Below are 14,544 nucleotides of genomic sequence, written 5' to 3'. Positions count from 1 at the left end.
TACAAATAATCTTTCAAAAAATTATTGTTGTCACTCATTGTAGGATAAAGCTTAAAGTGTGGTGAAGAATGAATGAACAAAAACTTTATTTATAGTTGGATTTCGAAATATGACCGCTGGAAAATAGCCGTTGGAATTTGAATTTGAAATTTGAATCTTAATTTTTTTTTTATAGAATATGCCAATGAAATATAAGTGTTGGAAGAATTTGAAATTGAAATATATGCGCTGTATTTGAATTTGAAATATAGGCGTTGGAATATAGTCGTTTGAATTTTAAAGTGTAGTTACAAGTTGTTTTTTAATTTTGCAAAAAATAAATATTTTAAAGTTATAGGTATATAGATAGAAATGTTGTTGTAGAGTATTTTGAATTGAGATGTTGTAAAATAAATATATGTATTTTTTAATAATATTTTAGGTATAAAATTTAGCACTTTTGGTGCAAGTGCTCTTAAATGTTATACTTATTTGGTTGTAAGTCAAATATATTTATAACATTTTTTATTTTATTTTTAATCGTTTTAAATTTATGGACGGGTCAACCCAACCTAAGTATTAATTTATTCTCACATATGTATCTAAATTAATCACAACTTTCGACATGACAATTCAAAAATTTTGAAATTAAACGTCTTTTAAATAATTATCTTAAATGTATTTATTAATTTATTTTGAAAGAATAAAAGGAGAAATGTTGAACCGGTAATGTTTTCAAACAAAATAAGAGAAAAGAAAAACCGGTGACCATACTCTCTCGGACCGTCATCAATGGCCGCTGTATAATAAACTACACAATCTTTCAAATTCTTACTGAGTTTCCATATTTTGCCGCCCAGAGATTGTGTTTGTGGAAGAAACCGAAGATGACAATGGAGGATATGGATGAACCTCTCGATTTCGAGGCCGAAGACCTGCAACTCCGGTCTCTTCCTCCCGTTAAAAAGAGGTATGCCCTTGATTTCCATCAATTCTGAAATCTTAATCATCATTTACCGCTTTATTTATCTCTTCCTTGCTGTCGGTGCCGCGAAGGTGTAGTACCTAGGTTTCGTTCTGTTAATAATACTCAATTTTAAATACATTCGATTATCGTTCCACAGACGTATCAAGTCTAAACTAATTGGGGATGAATTGAAATTGAACCTCTATTTGTTTATTTGTTATATACATTTCCAGATTGTGGGTCTAGTTTCTTTATTGCAAATGTTCAAGATATTAGTTGGGTTTAGAGTGGTGTAATAGTAACACTTTCTGTTTTCTCCTTGTACATTGAAGGACTCAAGAAATTACCTTTCATATTTTTTTTAAGAGTTTAGGCTGTTAGCATGAGCTCCAAACTTTTCGTATTTTCCAGAGAAGACACTTCATTTGTTCTGTCATATTTGAACTCATATGATACTTGTAATCTGCCTCCCAGGAAACAACTCATTAACTTGGATGATCTTTTAAATGATCACATGAAGGAGAAAGAGACTCTGAAAAATAAAAGATTAAAGAAGGCTAAGCGTGAAATGAAAAGATGCACTTCAGATGATGAGGAGGAGGACAACAGAGTCGTTTTGTTGACTGAATGTGTAGATAGATGCCAAAAAGAGGCAATTGCTTGGTCTTAAAATCGCATTTGGAGGTAGATTTTTTCTTGTTTTTTTACTCAAAATGCTGTGATTTCCTTTTACAGATTGGACAAATAAGCGGTGATGATGAAATCCACAAGTGGGGACTACATATGTTCAGGAATCAGGTTGTTCTTATGAGCTGATTAAACTTATAGATAAGTAAAATTTCAAGAATATTTGTAATGAAATATGTTAAGAATCAAATTCTTTATAATTTTCAGAAGTCTCCTCCACCAACAACTGAGTCTTATGAGCTTGAAAGCTGTGGCTTTTTCCAGTCATTTATGTCGAACAAGTTAAACTTGATTGTTGAACTTGACATTACGAAAGGTTGAATTTCATTTATATTTCTCAGTATGATGTGTATCACTGTCACATAAAACACTTTTATTCTAGACTGTCTTACTCACTATTCTAACCTTGCAATATTCAGAAGAATGCCTTAATCTGAAAGCCGTCCCAACTAGGAGTAGTTGATTATTGAAAATGATGTTTTACAGTTCTTATTACTGCAGGAGATGCTTTTTTTGAACAGCTATTGATCAATGGATGGCTGATAAAATTGGTTCTTAATTATGGTCATGTTGAGAGGCCAATTGCCTTGTGGACTTTTGGCAAAGGTAACTACAGATACTAAAAAGGGTTATCTATTTGTGTGTAATTATGATGTTTCACCTCACCTCATGCATCTATCTGTTTCATCAGTGATGTACTCATCAGATCAAGTGTTGAGCACGTCTGCATGTGACTTCTGGTGTGAGATTCTCGCATCTGGGGAAAAGGTTATATATATGTTTTATTTTGCAAGGCATCCATGCATATTATATTTTGTTAGTGTGAATATTTTTGTTTTTCTTCCTAGTTATCATATTTTGTTAGCATGTAGTTTTATTCACCGGGATAACCCAGATTGATGTGCTTCAGGTTAAGATTGACTGGTTACCCTGCTTCTCCGATATAAAAACTGCACTTGAAGTATACGGGTTTAAGCTGGATTCACAAGATAATACATCATCGGAAGTAGTGACAACAGATGAAGGTATTTCCTTTTATCTTATAGAGATTTTCATCAACCTTGCAATTTGGGGCTGTCTTTATTCCAGAAGTAAACTTTTTTTTGGCTATTTATAGGTTGCTCTAATGTTCTCGAAATATGTTTTATTTAACCAAAGGATATTTGTGTTACTACTCAACCTTACTCATTAGGTTCTTACTATGGACAACCGCCTCAAAATATCAGAACCTGGATCAAATATGTTGCTTCTTGTTTTCGAGTGAGGTATGTTTTAGAGGATGCACATCCTTCAAGGATTACGAAAGCATCACATGTTTGTTCCATTTTAACTGAAACATAGTCATTTTTGCAGGGGAAAATATCAATTCTTCTCCAATTCAGAAGCAGAAGAATTGCTGGTTGATGTTGGCTATCTTTTCTTGGATAGGCATTTTATGGGGTTGTCTGTCATTTTATCTGAATGTTTGCTTTCAGCAGTTAGTTTCTTTACAGACGGTGAATGGAACATTAGCTGTGAGAAAATTGCACATTCCCTAGCTTACAGGTTACAGTGACTACCTGTTCTTTTTCTTGTATGCTCATAAATCCACTTTGCAAGTTTTTGAAGAATAAACTATATTTTTGTTCAATTAAGTTTTGATTGATGGATTGAGTAAAATTTCATCAACATCGGTGCAGTATACCTAAAGATATGAACTGCTTAAAGATTGTGGAGATCATTCCTGCTGTTAATGTACGTAGCAAGCACCTTCGCAGGACAGTAGCCTTTCACATGCTCCAAGCTTCGTTTGATAACAAGGTTAGTTCATATTTCCCTTAACTTTGTAATCCGATTCATGTAATGCCTTCTTCATGTTTCTTTGTTTTGTGCCCATTTGGAAACACTTTGTGAATAAATTTTTGAATCTGTGTGTCTAACTAAATTCTGGTTTCAAATCATCTAGATCATTCACATCCAGATGAGATACTTTGACAAACAAAGTGTTTTCAATGAGCCGCGTTTGATATCCATTAAGTTTTGCAAGACAAAATTTTCAATGGATCTTTTTTTTGGGTGCAGACTAGTAATTCAGAAGGAATGCTGAGAGTACTTGGGTCAATTAGTATGAAAGATGAAAACAGTGACCTGTTTAAAGTGTACATTCGCTTGAGTCTTGCAGAGAACTGGCTTTTGTGTAATCCATTGCTGGAGATGCCGGCAATGAGCAAATTGTGGAATATTTTTCTCCGAAACTGCTCCTGTCAAATAACTGTGTCCGATATAAGACCTTATTCATCAAAGGTGCTTCTTCTTCTTTAACTTAGAAACTACATTATTATTATTATTCATGATCCACTAATTTATTCCATCTTTGTTTTTGGTCTCCCAGGTTCGAAGCAAAGCTTCATATCTTCTGCAAGATTACACCATCAAATGACTTCACCCAAATGCAAATAAGGTTTGCACGCTTTGTTTTTAGCACTTCAACTTAAGGCGTACTCAGTAGAAATTGAACATGAAATGTTTAGTCTCTTATGCAAGATTTTTTGGCTTATGTATGACAATATTTGTTTGATCAATTACAACTCCTCTTATTAATGTATAAGATAAATTTTGAATTTAAATATAAATATAAATATCTCACCGAAACGTGAAATTACCCTTTAACCCCAAGAGAAAGAGAAAGTTTATAAGTATATTCAGTGGTAGAATTGAGTAGATACTCTTGATGGGCATTGTTTGAACCCTTTGCCCATGTTCTCGAATGATTATTAACTCATGACAAGTGACCTGTAATTTCATGTTTTCGATCGATTTGTCCTTAATAATAATAATAGTAACGATAGTTCCAAATTGGAAAAAGTAGTGGAGAATTGTTTATTAATTAATAAAGAAAGTTGATAGAGATTTTGATGATGCAAGGTGGGATCTTGAAATGACGAACCACCTAAAAGGAAGACCTTCCTGAAATATTCTCTTTTTCTCAAAGGGTATGTATGAACTAAGGACTATTGAAGGAGGGCAATGGGATCCACACGGCAAAGAAAAGAAAAGGAAGTTTTTTTGCAGTTGTTGTTGAAAGCCATCATTTTTTTCTTCTTTTGGTTTCCTCCACTCCAGACATTTTTCATCACCTCTTCTTCTTTTTATATATACAAGGTTTGAGAAAATGACATATTTGAATGTGATAAAAATTTCGGTGGTAACGACATTATAAGTCAAATATAAAAAAAAATATATATTTGTGTAAAAGTTGCTTATATAATCTTGTGGCTCCTAAGATATTAAAAGACACTAATTTTATTTTAACTTAAAACACTTTAGGTTAAAGTGAAGGTTACAATTATAATCTGCTCCATGGTTTTCGATCTGAGTTGTTTCGTTAGGGACAGTTTTCTCTATTTGATCGGTAGTTAATCAGGGATGGGGTGAGAATTGAGGACAATATTTATGTTTCCGTTTCAATTTCGCTATGAACACTAATAAACATAATTAAATATATAATGTCACTAATATATTTATAATAATATAAATTTTTAATATATTACAATATATATAATATTAAAAAATTATTAATATAATTTTTTATTTTTTTAGAATATATAACGATGTTTCATGAAATTTTTTTAAACAAATTCTCGAAGTAGAATGGCTAAAATAAATAGTAAATGCATCCATCTCATTTTGTTTACACTAGTTTCCTACGTTAAAAATGAATAAAAATTTAATGACATGTAAAAAAAATAAAATAAAGGATTATAGACTTGTAAGAAGGGGTTTAATTACTCATGATTATGAGTAATGATTATCTTGACCCTATTTTTGTTAGGTTAAAAAATAATAATAATATAATAATACAGATGGCATTTGAAGATTTTGAGAAAATGGCATATATTAGTGGTGGGGCACTAATTTTGACTTTAATCTCTGCATGCCTTGGGATAATTTAATTAATCACCACATGATTAAATATATATGATTATAACATGGTTGGATTATTTATTATATTTCTATCAATTTGTGAAAATACTTATTTTTTACTTTACATAATAATATATATATATATATACTAGTCTCTAATTCTATTCATTACAATATTATCACTTAGACTGCTAGCTAGAGTACAACCAACATACATGGTTAGATTCCTACCTATAATATTTTTCTAAGAATGATGTTGAAATACTTTTTCTTTATAAATAATATTATATAGTCTTCAATAATATTACCAAAATTTTGATTATATTCAACTGAGTTTAACATCTCACCAACTCAAATTTAATCAATAATATCATATTTCAACTCATAAGCTCAAACTCAAATATTGTGCCCAACTAAAAGAAAAAGATGAATTATTTTGCTCGAAAAACACTTTGTGTTTGTAGTTATAACTTTTGTGTCGAGTTATATATATTTTTTTGACCAGAGTTAATTTTCGAAAAAGTTAACATGAGTACGCGATCTTCTTTAAATTAAAATATTTTTAATATAAAAAATATATATTAATGTTTATATATATATATATGAGAAGACAAGATATAGTAATTAACATGATGCAACATAGGCATATTTTGGGAGGGGTGCATCCTTTCTTAAACTTATTTATTCTCAAACAATTATTTTAATTGAATAATGTTATTTTGATACTAAATCCTCAATTATTATAATGAATATAGTAGTTGAAGACTTAGTAAAGGATATGATAAAAAAATACAAGGAAACAAAAGAGAAAATAAGTGGAAAGGAAAAGTAAAGAGATTAAAAATTAAAGTAAAAGAAATTAGTATTTTGATTAATAATTTTATTGATGATAAAAATGAGATTATTTTGGCCTTAAGTAGTAAGTACCATATTACATATCTACTTTCTTCTTAATACCTAGGTTTAAAAAGTGTAACTATTTAAAAATAAATATTTTCTCAACAACTCTATAAATCGAAACTTTTAATTATATTTCAATTAAAGTGAAAATGTTTGGTATGAGGCATGTCAATTCTCACCTTCTTTTTTCTGACTATTATAGCTTTTTACTAGTCTATTTTATGGAAATTTATGAAAAGGGACAAATTAAATGTTGGCTTTTATTACAACCTATTCAATTTATTCATAAAATTATTTTAAAAAATCTTAAATAAAATATATACTAAAATAAATATCAATATTCATTTTAGTTGATTTACTTTACACAATTGGTAAAAAAAATAATACAAATTAGTGCGATCTTTCCAATCGATTCGAATCATACCATCTAATTCGACTATCCTCGTGATATATAGTAATCAAAATTGACCTTATTAGAATTCAGTAATAGAATTCTCTCAAATAATCAAATAAATTTTATTTACATTTGAAATATATTAATTATTGTTATATAATATAGAAATAAATTTGAGTTTTATGTCTTTATTTAATAAAAAAAATGTTTGAAATTGTTGTTATATAGTATTTTGCACTTTATTTTTTTTTATTAATTGTTTTAAAACATCAAATATGAATTATGAAGTGTGTAAACAATTATCAAATAAATCTAATACCGATTAATATAATATCATTCAAGTATTGGGCTTTAAAGATTTTTTTCTTAAAACAATGACATAAATCTTAATAGAGTATAACCGACCTAGACGAAGTATAAGTCAAATTTAAATTTATTCAAAAATTGAACTAACATACCTTTAGCTGTCTTTTTATTGTATGAACTGCTTTTTCAACGGTTTGAAAATTTTCAAACTATCACTTTTGCAACTTTTATAACTAAACTTGGCAAAATAATGTCTTTTTTTTCTACAAGTTGTTAAATGATAAATAAATTGTATGCCATTTAGGAAAAAAAAGAAAAGAAATTAAAGCTGTATGTAAGCAATCGGAATATCACTTTATAAAGGCAGAAAGCTTAACTTTTTTTTTTTTTTCCAAACATTTAATTGACTACTCATCATATTTAATTTGTTCTCATAGCTGACCATAAATTGAAATTAATTTTTTTTCTTGTATTTAAGAATATGTTTATGTTACAAATTCTTCTTCTTTTTACCTAATAACACTAATTGAATAAAATTCTTTCATAATATAATATTTGGTTTTATATGCTAGAGCCAGGGAGTATCCATTACATATTTTATCTCTTAGTCATGTAGTCAAATTTGTAATGAAAAGAAGTTTCACATTATTCAAAAGAAATTAAAATATAATATACATAATTTCTTATCATCCACTTACTTAATTTAAATAAACAAAATACAAAATGTAATTTCAAACTTAAAATAATTTTATATAAGGCAATACAAAGAAGTCTTGGCATAAAGATTTACAAATATTTTTTTGTGAAGTAATAGTACCAAGTTAGTCACTTTTATATCTTCTATTTCTTAAACAATAATTTTTTTAATTAAATTATTTTACTTAGGAATTTAAAAAATTTCCAATTATATTTTCACAAGTAAGTTCAAATTTAAATGAAAATTATGAGAGTAAGATTTTGTGTGAATATTCCAAAAAAAATAGGTCATCAGAAAATATAAATATATGTCTTTATGGTCCTCTATTACGGAAATCTTCCTTGTTCCCTCTTAAAGAGGAGCAAAATGATAATAATTTTTTATTTATTTTTTATTTTAAAAATATTACTCTTTTGTCCTCCTTGTGAGATAACAAGAAAATCGGGAGAGTTCAAGGACACCAACTCGACTTTTTTTCAATAAAATGTAGGTTTGGTTATACTTTCCTTTTCATGGTATTTCTTTTGATAAACAACCCTAGATTGGTGGTTTGAAAATGATTTTCTTTTTGATAAATTGATAAAATATAAAAGAATAAAAAATAGATTTAGTTTTCTAGAAAGTGATATATAATAACAAATTGCCAGTTGGGAGTATATGTGTAGTCAAATAGAAACTTAGTGGACTACAATATGCACATAGGAAAAATGCAGACGTCTACTTGACATTTTACAACTCCCTCAATGGGCTATAAAGAAAGTCTAATAAAATAGTCTTTTTTTTTCTTTGAATATATAAATAATACTTTTTAAGTTTTTTTATCCATGTTATGTTATAGAAATTTCAATTCATTTAGTTTTTTTCAATAATTTTTATTTAACTTGTTAATGTTGTGTTTGTTTAATTTCATTAATTATTTTTTATTTATTCCCTAAAATCTCAAATATGTTTGATTTTCTTTATTTTTTTAAAAGGTATAACAAATTTTATTAATCCATTTTTTTAATTGCAAAATAAAATGATTAAAATCCATCCAAAAACAAATATTGTTTAAATTAATTGGTTATAAATTATTCGAAAGAGAAAAATTAAAAATAGACTAAGGATGCAACAAAATAATTATTACACATCACAAAATAAATGACAAAAAAAAATATTTAATTTTATTTATATATAGGTAAAACAATTATAACAACTTTATATAAAATCATACTTATTGGACTAACCCTACCTTAGTTCTTGTTTAATGTAAGAGTTTCAGTCTTGATTAATTATTCTAAAATTATCAATAATTTTGAAACTAGGGTTAGAAAAAATTATCAATATTTTAATAAAATAATGAAAATATTAATTTTCTTGGAATATTAAAAAATAGTAAGGTAAGATATTAATACTGAAATTATCCGTACAATAAATAAATAAAATTTTTAAAATTTTAGTATATCGGTATATAATAAAGTACTAAAATAATATTTATAAATTAAAAAAAATATATATATTTATAAATAAATAATGAGTAATACAATTATAAATACCTAAACATTTAATTTTTATTTTAAAAATTAGATTCATCTTGCCGATATAAATTTTACATACGGTAATCACGATTTTAATAAACTCTCAATATCTAGTATATTTTTGTTGGGATATCTAGTATATCTTTCTGACTTTAACAAATTTATTTTCCTCTCTAAATCTAGTTAATTCAATTATAAAATATACTTTTTTAAAATTAAAATATTATTAAACTATAATATTATATATATATATATATATATATTTTAAAAATAGACTATAGAGTTTAAATATGTTTTTTTATGAACGAATTTTGATATAATCGTCAATTTTCAATATGTTATTTATATTATACCGAAATTTCACTATATCAAAATATATAATATATTAATACTATTTTTTCTATATTAAAACTTTCTATCCACTGTATGCATATAGTGCATAAAACAAAAATTAGTATATACCGGAATTGAAACTGTTAATGGATCATGGTTTAGTTTGATTCCAGTTTCAACTCGTTTTACTGTTTCGAGAACATTTGACTTCTTATAGCTTAAAACATTATTATTTTATTGCAGCTAATGTTGACCTTAATTTCCAATCAAACAAGTCCTAATGTATTTTTATAAGCTGAAGGAATATAGAATTTGACAGACAAAAAAACTCTCACCACAAACTGACACAATTCTTATCAAATATTTTAATCCTCGAGCTTTGAATCTCCAAAAGCTTACAATAAATTATAATAGCTTCATTCTAATCAATTTTAAAATTTATAATTGAAATAATAAAAGTCATAAAAAAAAATACTAACACCTCTTGAATATAATTTAAATAATTCAAATATACTGTCATATTATCAGCCAATTATTAATTATTATTTTTTTCAAAAATACATTTTTCATCATATATTAAAACTCTTAAGTCTTTTCAACAAATAACTTAATTTTTCATAATTTCAATCAAATAACATGTGAGCTTAATCTTTAGGTCATGAGTCTACAACTTGTGTACATGTAATTAACTATTTTGACCTAATATATTTGTTACTAGAGTTCTATCAATCTTGTATTTAGAAATTTAGTATACCTAAAATAAAAAAACATGATTGTTTACAAATAGTTAAGGGAAATTGTCTTGGTGCCCGTGTTTGGCGGTGATGTATATATAGTGAGTGGGTTTCCATATATATAGATTGCCTAATTTATTTGTATACATAGAGGCTGCCATTGAATATGTTGACAAACAAGGTAACTTATCATCAAACTAGGCTTTGTTTGATATAGGGTTATCTAATTATTACCATATTTGTTTTTTTTTCAAATATTCTCATATAAAGTAGGTTATTTTAGTAAAAACATTTTAAACGTTAAATAGATGAAGAGGAACTGATTGATTTAGGGACAATGAGTGATATGAGGAGAGAATTTGGAAAAAAAATAACGTAACATACTCAAAAATGATAAAGAGTGATGCTCACGTCATTCCCTCCCCATTCTAGAACTTTCCCAAATTAATAACTTTATTTGAAATTTAACTTCCCAAACTAGTCTCGTTTATTTCATCTTTATCAAACTGTCTCTTTCACTATTCAAACTCCTAACTATATATATATATAATAACTTATTATTAAATATAAATTATACATTTAATTATTTAAATTATTATTTTTCTATAATATAATAAATATTATCGTCACATTTATAAATAATTAATATATAATTATTTCACTATTAATGTTTTTTTTAAAACGATTCATACAAATTATAAAAAAAAAATCATTTAAGATAACAATAAAATAATATAAAATGAGTGAAACAAATACAACTTAATAATTAATAAAAATATATTGCAACAATCTTATCTTCAAACTATTGATGATTTTGTTGAGAACAATATCGTTTATTACGTCTCATATGACCTTCTTGGTCACACCTCCCACAAATTATGGTCCTTCGTGAATTGTTCATTTCAGTTCGAATTTGTTGACTTTGACCTCGTTTATATATTTTTCTCCTTTCTCAAATTTTCATTGTAAATGAAATTACCATATTTTTCTCAATCATGTGCTAATGAGAACGTTTAATATGCTTCGTCAGGCATGTGATGAAATTCATACAGTCACATCTCAGAAAGTGTTGATAAATTGTGATATGAGTCAATGTATTGATTCCAATCAAGTTTGCATACTAAATAACCAGCAATTATATGTAAACATGGAGAGTGATACCGATACCATTTTCCACAAGAACAAAATTTGCTACGTATGTCGACGATATGCTTGTTGTCACATTTCCAAAAACCTTTTTGTTTTGTAACGTGTAATAGTCACCTCAAAAATCTCGGTTTGCTGGAACAATTTTATGTGTTGATGCCTTGCTTTAAATCTTTTTAAATAAATATCTTGATAACTTGCAATAAGTATGACCATTTTAAAGATTATTCAAAGTTTTCGTCTGTCTTTCTGCAACCATCTTTACCGAGCGATAATATATATTTCATCAATGATGTGATCGGTAAAAAACGAGCAGAGCTTAACATACCGTTGAAACTTTCGACCATATTTGTTGTTACTTGGCCATAACGATATCTTTCATCGTGAGACACAATCCACATTTCTAATAAAATATTTCGTAACAATTTTTATTTATTAGATTATAAATAAATAAATAAATATGGTTACAAAATATTTTGTATAATTTTATGTGTTGATGATAATATTTATTATATTATAAAAAAATAATTATTTAAATAATTAAATATAATATATATATATTTAATAATAAGTTATTATATTAATAAATAAATATATATATATATATATAATATGTATATATATAATATAATATACGTGGAGTTAAGAGTTTGATTAGTGAAAAAGACTAGTTTGAGAAAGATGAACAATATGTTAGTTTGGAAGCTGAATTTCAAATAAGACTATATACTTTGAAATAGCCCTCTCTTAATTTCCTATCTCAAATTTACTATCATTTTTTTTTATATTGAGAATCGATGTATCAATGTTGTCTTCATTTTAGTTTTAGATAAATTGTGTGAGATTTTTAGGTGTCTTCATGAAATTATGCAAAGTTGTTTTTATTTTTAAATATAATAAAATATTTTTCAAAGGAGAAGATCATGATATATATAATAAAATAAATGATTTTAAGGTGGATAAGTTTTTTTGAAATTAAAAGAGAACAAATTAGCGTCACACACTACGGACATGGTCTCCCCGCTTAAACTTAAAACGCTAAAACGCTTGAATCGAACCCGTAATTTTTTAGTTTCTTAAGTCGACTCTTACCACGGCTACTTTAGTAACTTTAAGTGATAAACTATCAATTATTAACTATAACATAACTGATATGTTTTATTTATAACACTACTATATTTAATTATGAGATTAATTCGATAAAACCGTACCAAAGGTGGATTTACGATGGGGCTGAGATAGACTCAACTCCACTCCGAAAAAAACAATTAACGTTAAAAATGTGACATAACTTCTTAATTTATTTATTTTTAATTTAATTCATTATTTATTTATCTAAATCTAAAAAAAATTAAATACCTGTTAATCTCTTGTTTCTCTGTACTATTTTGATCTAGTTATTTTAAATTATTTTTTACCTTAAATGAAGTTAATTTTTTTTAGATGTCAAACTTACACTCATTTTTTAAAATAATAGATCATTTAAAAATTAAAATATATATATATATATATATATATATATAAATATGATATTATGATTAATTATTTAAATAACATTGACATTAAAGTTAATAATAAATTAGATAATGGGTTATAGTGGAAATAATCAAAATCAAACAATACACACTAGGCTAGGTTAGGCCGTTACTACTAATATAGTGTGAGACAGAGAGAGAGGGGGAAAAAAAGTAAGAAATTTCTTCACTCAAATAGTAGCTAGTTTCATTCCTTTTAAAAAGGTCATTCTTCTCTTTCTCTTTCTTTCATTCTCAATGGATAATAATCTCTGTAATTCTCTATCCATCATGTCTTCTTCCATTGCTGATGCAATCATGAACAATCAACGCAACTTTCTTCACTGCCCACCTTCTTCTTCTTCTCCTCCTTTCTCTCAACATCCCAAGGTAAGAAATCATCTCTTCTCTTCTCTTATCTTCCCCCCATGTTTTGTTACCTACTACTTAATTCAATCTTCTCTCAAAATTGACAAATCTTTCTTGACAGTCCATGGAAGAAGAAGAGCTAAGACAAACACTTGCTATAGCTCAAATGGAGCTCGAAGCCACAAGACAAAAAGCAGATGAAGAACTCAGAAACAAAGACAATCAATTAACCCATCTCAAATTCCTTCTATCTCAAGCCAATCTAGAAAAACAAGAATCAAGTAGGACTCTTCATAGACTCCTCTCCGACAAATTCATCCTAAAACAAAAGATTCACCATTTACAGCACCAGAATCAGATTCAGATTCACCATGGAATCTCCGACGAATCTGGAATTGGATTGGACTACATTGAAGACGAACAACCCAGAAGGAAATTAGACTATAACAGTAGTAACGCCAACAACAATGGGTTCTCCGATTCCGATGAAAGTATTGTTTCTTCTCCGGCAGAACAGGATCCTATGACCCGTTTAGTACTCGACCAACCATTGCCGGAAAAGGGGAAGCTTTTACTGGCGGTTATGAAAGCAGGTCCACTTTTACAGACCCTCATGTTGGCTGGGCCTTTACCACAGTGGCGACATCCGCCGCCGCCACTTGACTCATATCAAATTCCGCCTCCGCCGGTGGTGATTCCGGCGCCGGCAACGAATGTTAACAATAATGATGAACGGGTTAAGGTGATGAGGAAAAGAGAGCTTTGTGGAGGATCTGATTTTGCTCAGAATAAGCATCCAAGATTTGTTCTTTGACATCATGATGATGATGATTAATTGAAATTGAAATCTAATCTCTAGTACTTTTTTTATTATTAGTACTAAATTTGCTAATTATAGTCTCATTAATGCCAATTGTCTCTATCTACCATTTTTTATTTTGCTATTCAGCTAATGCGAAATTGTGATGAGAGTTTTCTAATGTTTGTTATGTAAATTTTCTTATATTCAATTATGTTCGTAAAAAAATATAATCTATGAGATATGTCAGTGATAAAATTCTTATCAAAATCAAATGTCACGAATTTATTTCTCATAAA

General features: G+C 27.6%; 2 protein-coding genes across 4 annotated transcripts; both read left to right on the top strand.

Annotated features, from left to right (window-relative positions):
• Positions 1-793: 793 nt before the first annotated feature.
• LOC124920813 lies at positions 794-4,767 on the top strand. 3 transcript variants are annotated; one of them, XM_047461376.1, is made up of 13 exons: positions 794-949; positions 1,421-1,598; positions 1,682-1,744; positions 1,841-1,949; positions 2,135-2,239; positions 2,325-2,401; positions 2,544-2,658; positions 2,826-2,898; positions 2,987-3,178; positions 3,313-3,433; positions 3,695-3,916; positions 4,005-4,064; positions 4,535-4,767. In XM_047461376.1, exons 1-12 carry the CDS (start codon positions 867-869, stop codon positions 4,050-4,052), a joined length of 1,386 nt encoding a protein of 461 aa, XP_047317332.1. In that variant the 5' UTR covers positions 794-866; the 3' UTR covers positions 4,053-4,064; positions 4,535-4,767. The 3 variants fall into 3 exon arrangements, with proteins under 3 accessions (XP_047317332.1, XP_047317331.1, XP_047317333.1); XM_047461375.1 differs by lacking the exon at positions 4,535-4,767 and having other exon boundaries at positions 4,005-4,201; XM_047461377.1 differs by lacking the exon at positions 4,535-4,767 and having other exon boundaries at positions 2,826-2,899; positions 2,991-3,178; positions 4,005-4,201.
• An 8,504-nt stretch (positions 4,768-13,271) lies between these two features.
• On the top strand, positions 13,272-14,363 carry LOC124921844. The gene is made up of 2 exons (XM_047462543.1): positions 13,272-13,467; positions 13,568-14,363. Exons 1-2 carry the CDS (start codon positions 13,336-13,338, stop codon positions 14,258-14,260), a joined length of 825 nt encoding a protein of 274 aa, XP_047318499.1. The 5' UTR covers positions 13,272-13,335; the 3' UTR covers positions 14,261-14,363.
• The last annotated feature ends 181 nt before the right edge of the window (positions 14,364-14,544 follow it).

This window comes from Impatiens glandulifera, chromosome 1 (genome assembly GCF_907164915.1).
Source record: "Impatiens glandulifera chromosome 1, dImpGla2.1, whole genome shotgun sequence".
Classification (NCBI taxonomy): domain Eukaryota; kingdom Viridiplantae; phylum Streptophyta; class Magnoliopsida; order Ericales; family Balsaminaceae; genus Impatiens; species Impatiens glandulifera.
This window is presented reverse-complemented; position numbering and strand designations above follow the sequence as displayed.

Bases quoted from the DNA above. Each gene is read 5' to 3' on its own strand.
- LOC124920813 (XM_047461376.1), top strand. From the start codon at position 867: ATGACAATGGAGGATATGGATGAACCTCTCGATTTCGAGGCCGAAGAC. The intron at 2,659-2,825 runs GTATTTCCTTTT...CTTACTCATTAG, and splicing joins AGTAGTGACAACAGATGAAG to GTTCTTACTATGGACAACCG. The intron at 2,899-2,986 runs GTATGTTTTAGA...TCATTTTTGCAG, and splicing joins GCTTCTTGTTTTCGAGTGAG to GGGAAAATATCAATTCTTCT.
- LOC124921844 (XM_047462543.1), top strand. From the start codon at position 13,336: ATGGATAATAATCTCTGTAATTCTCTATCCATCATGTCTTCTTCCATT. The intron at 13,468-13,567 runs GTAAGAAATCAT...CTTTCTTGACAG, and splicing joins CTTTCTCTCAACATCCCAAG to TCCATGGAAGAAGAAGAGCT.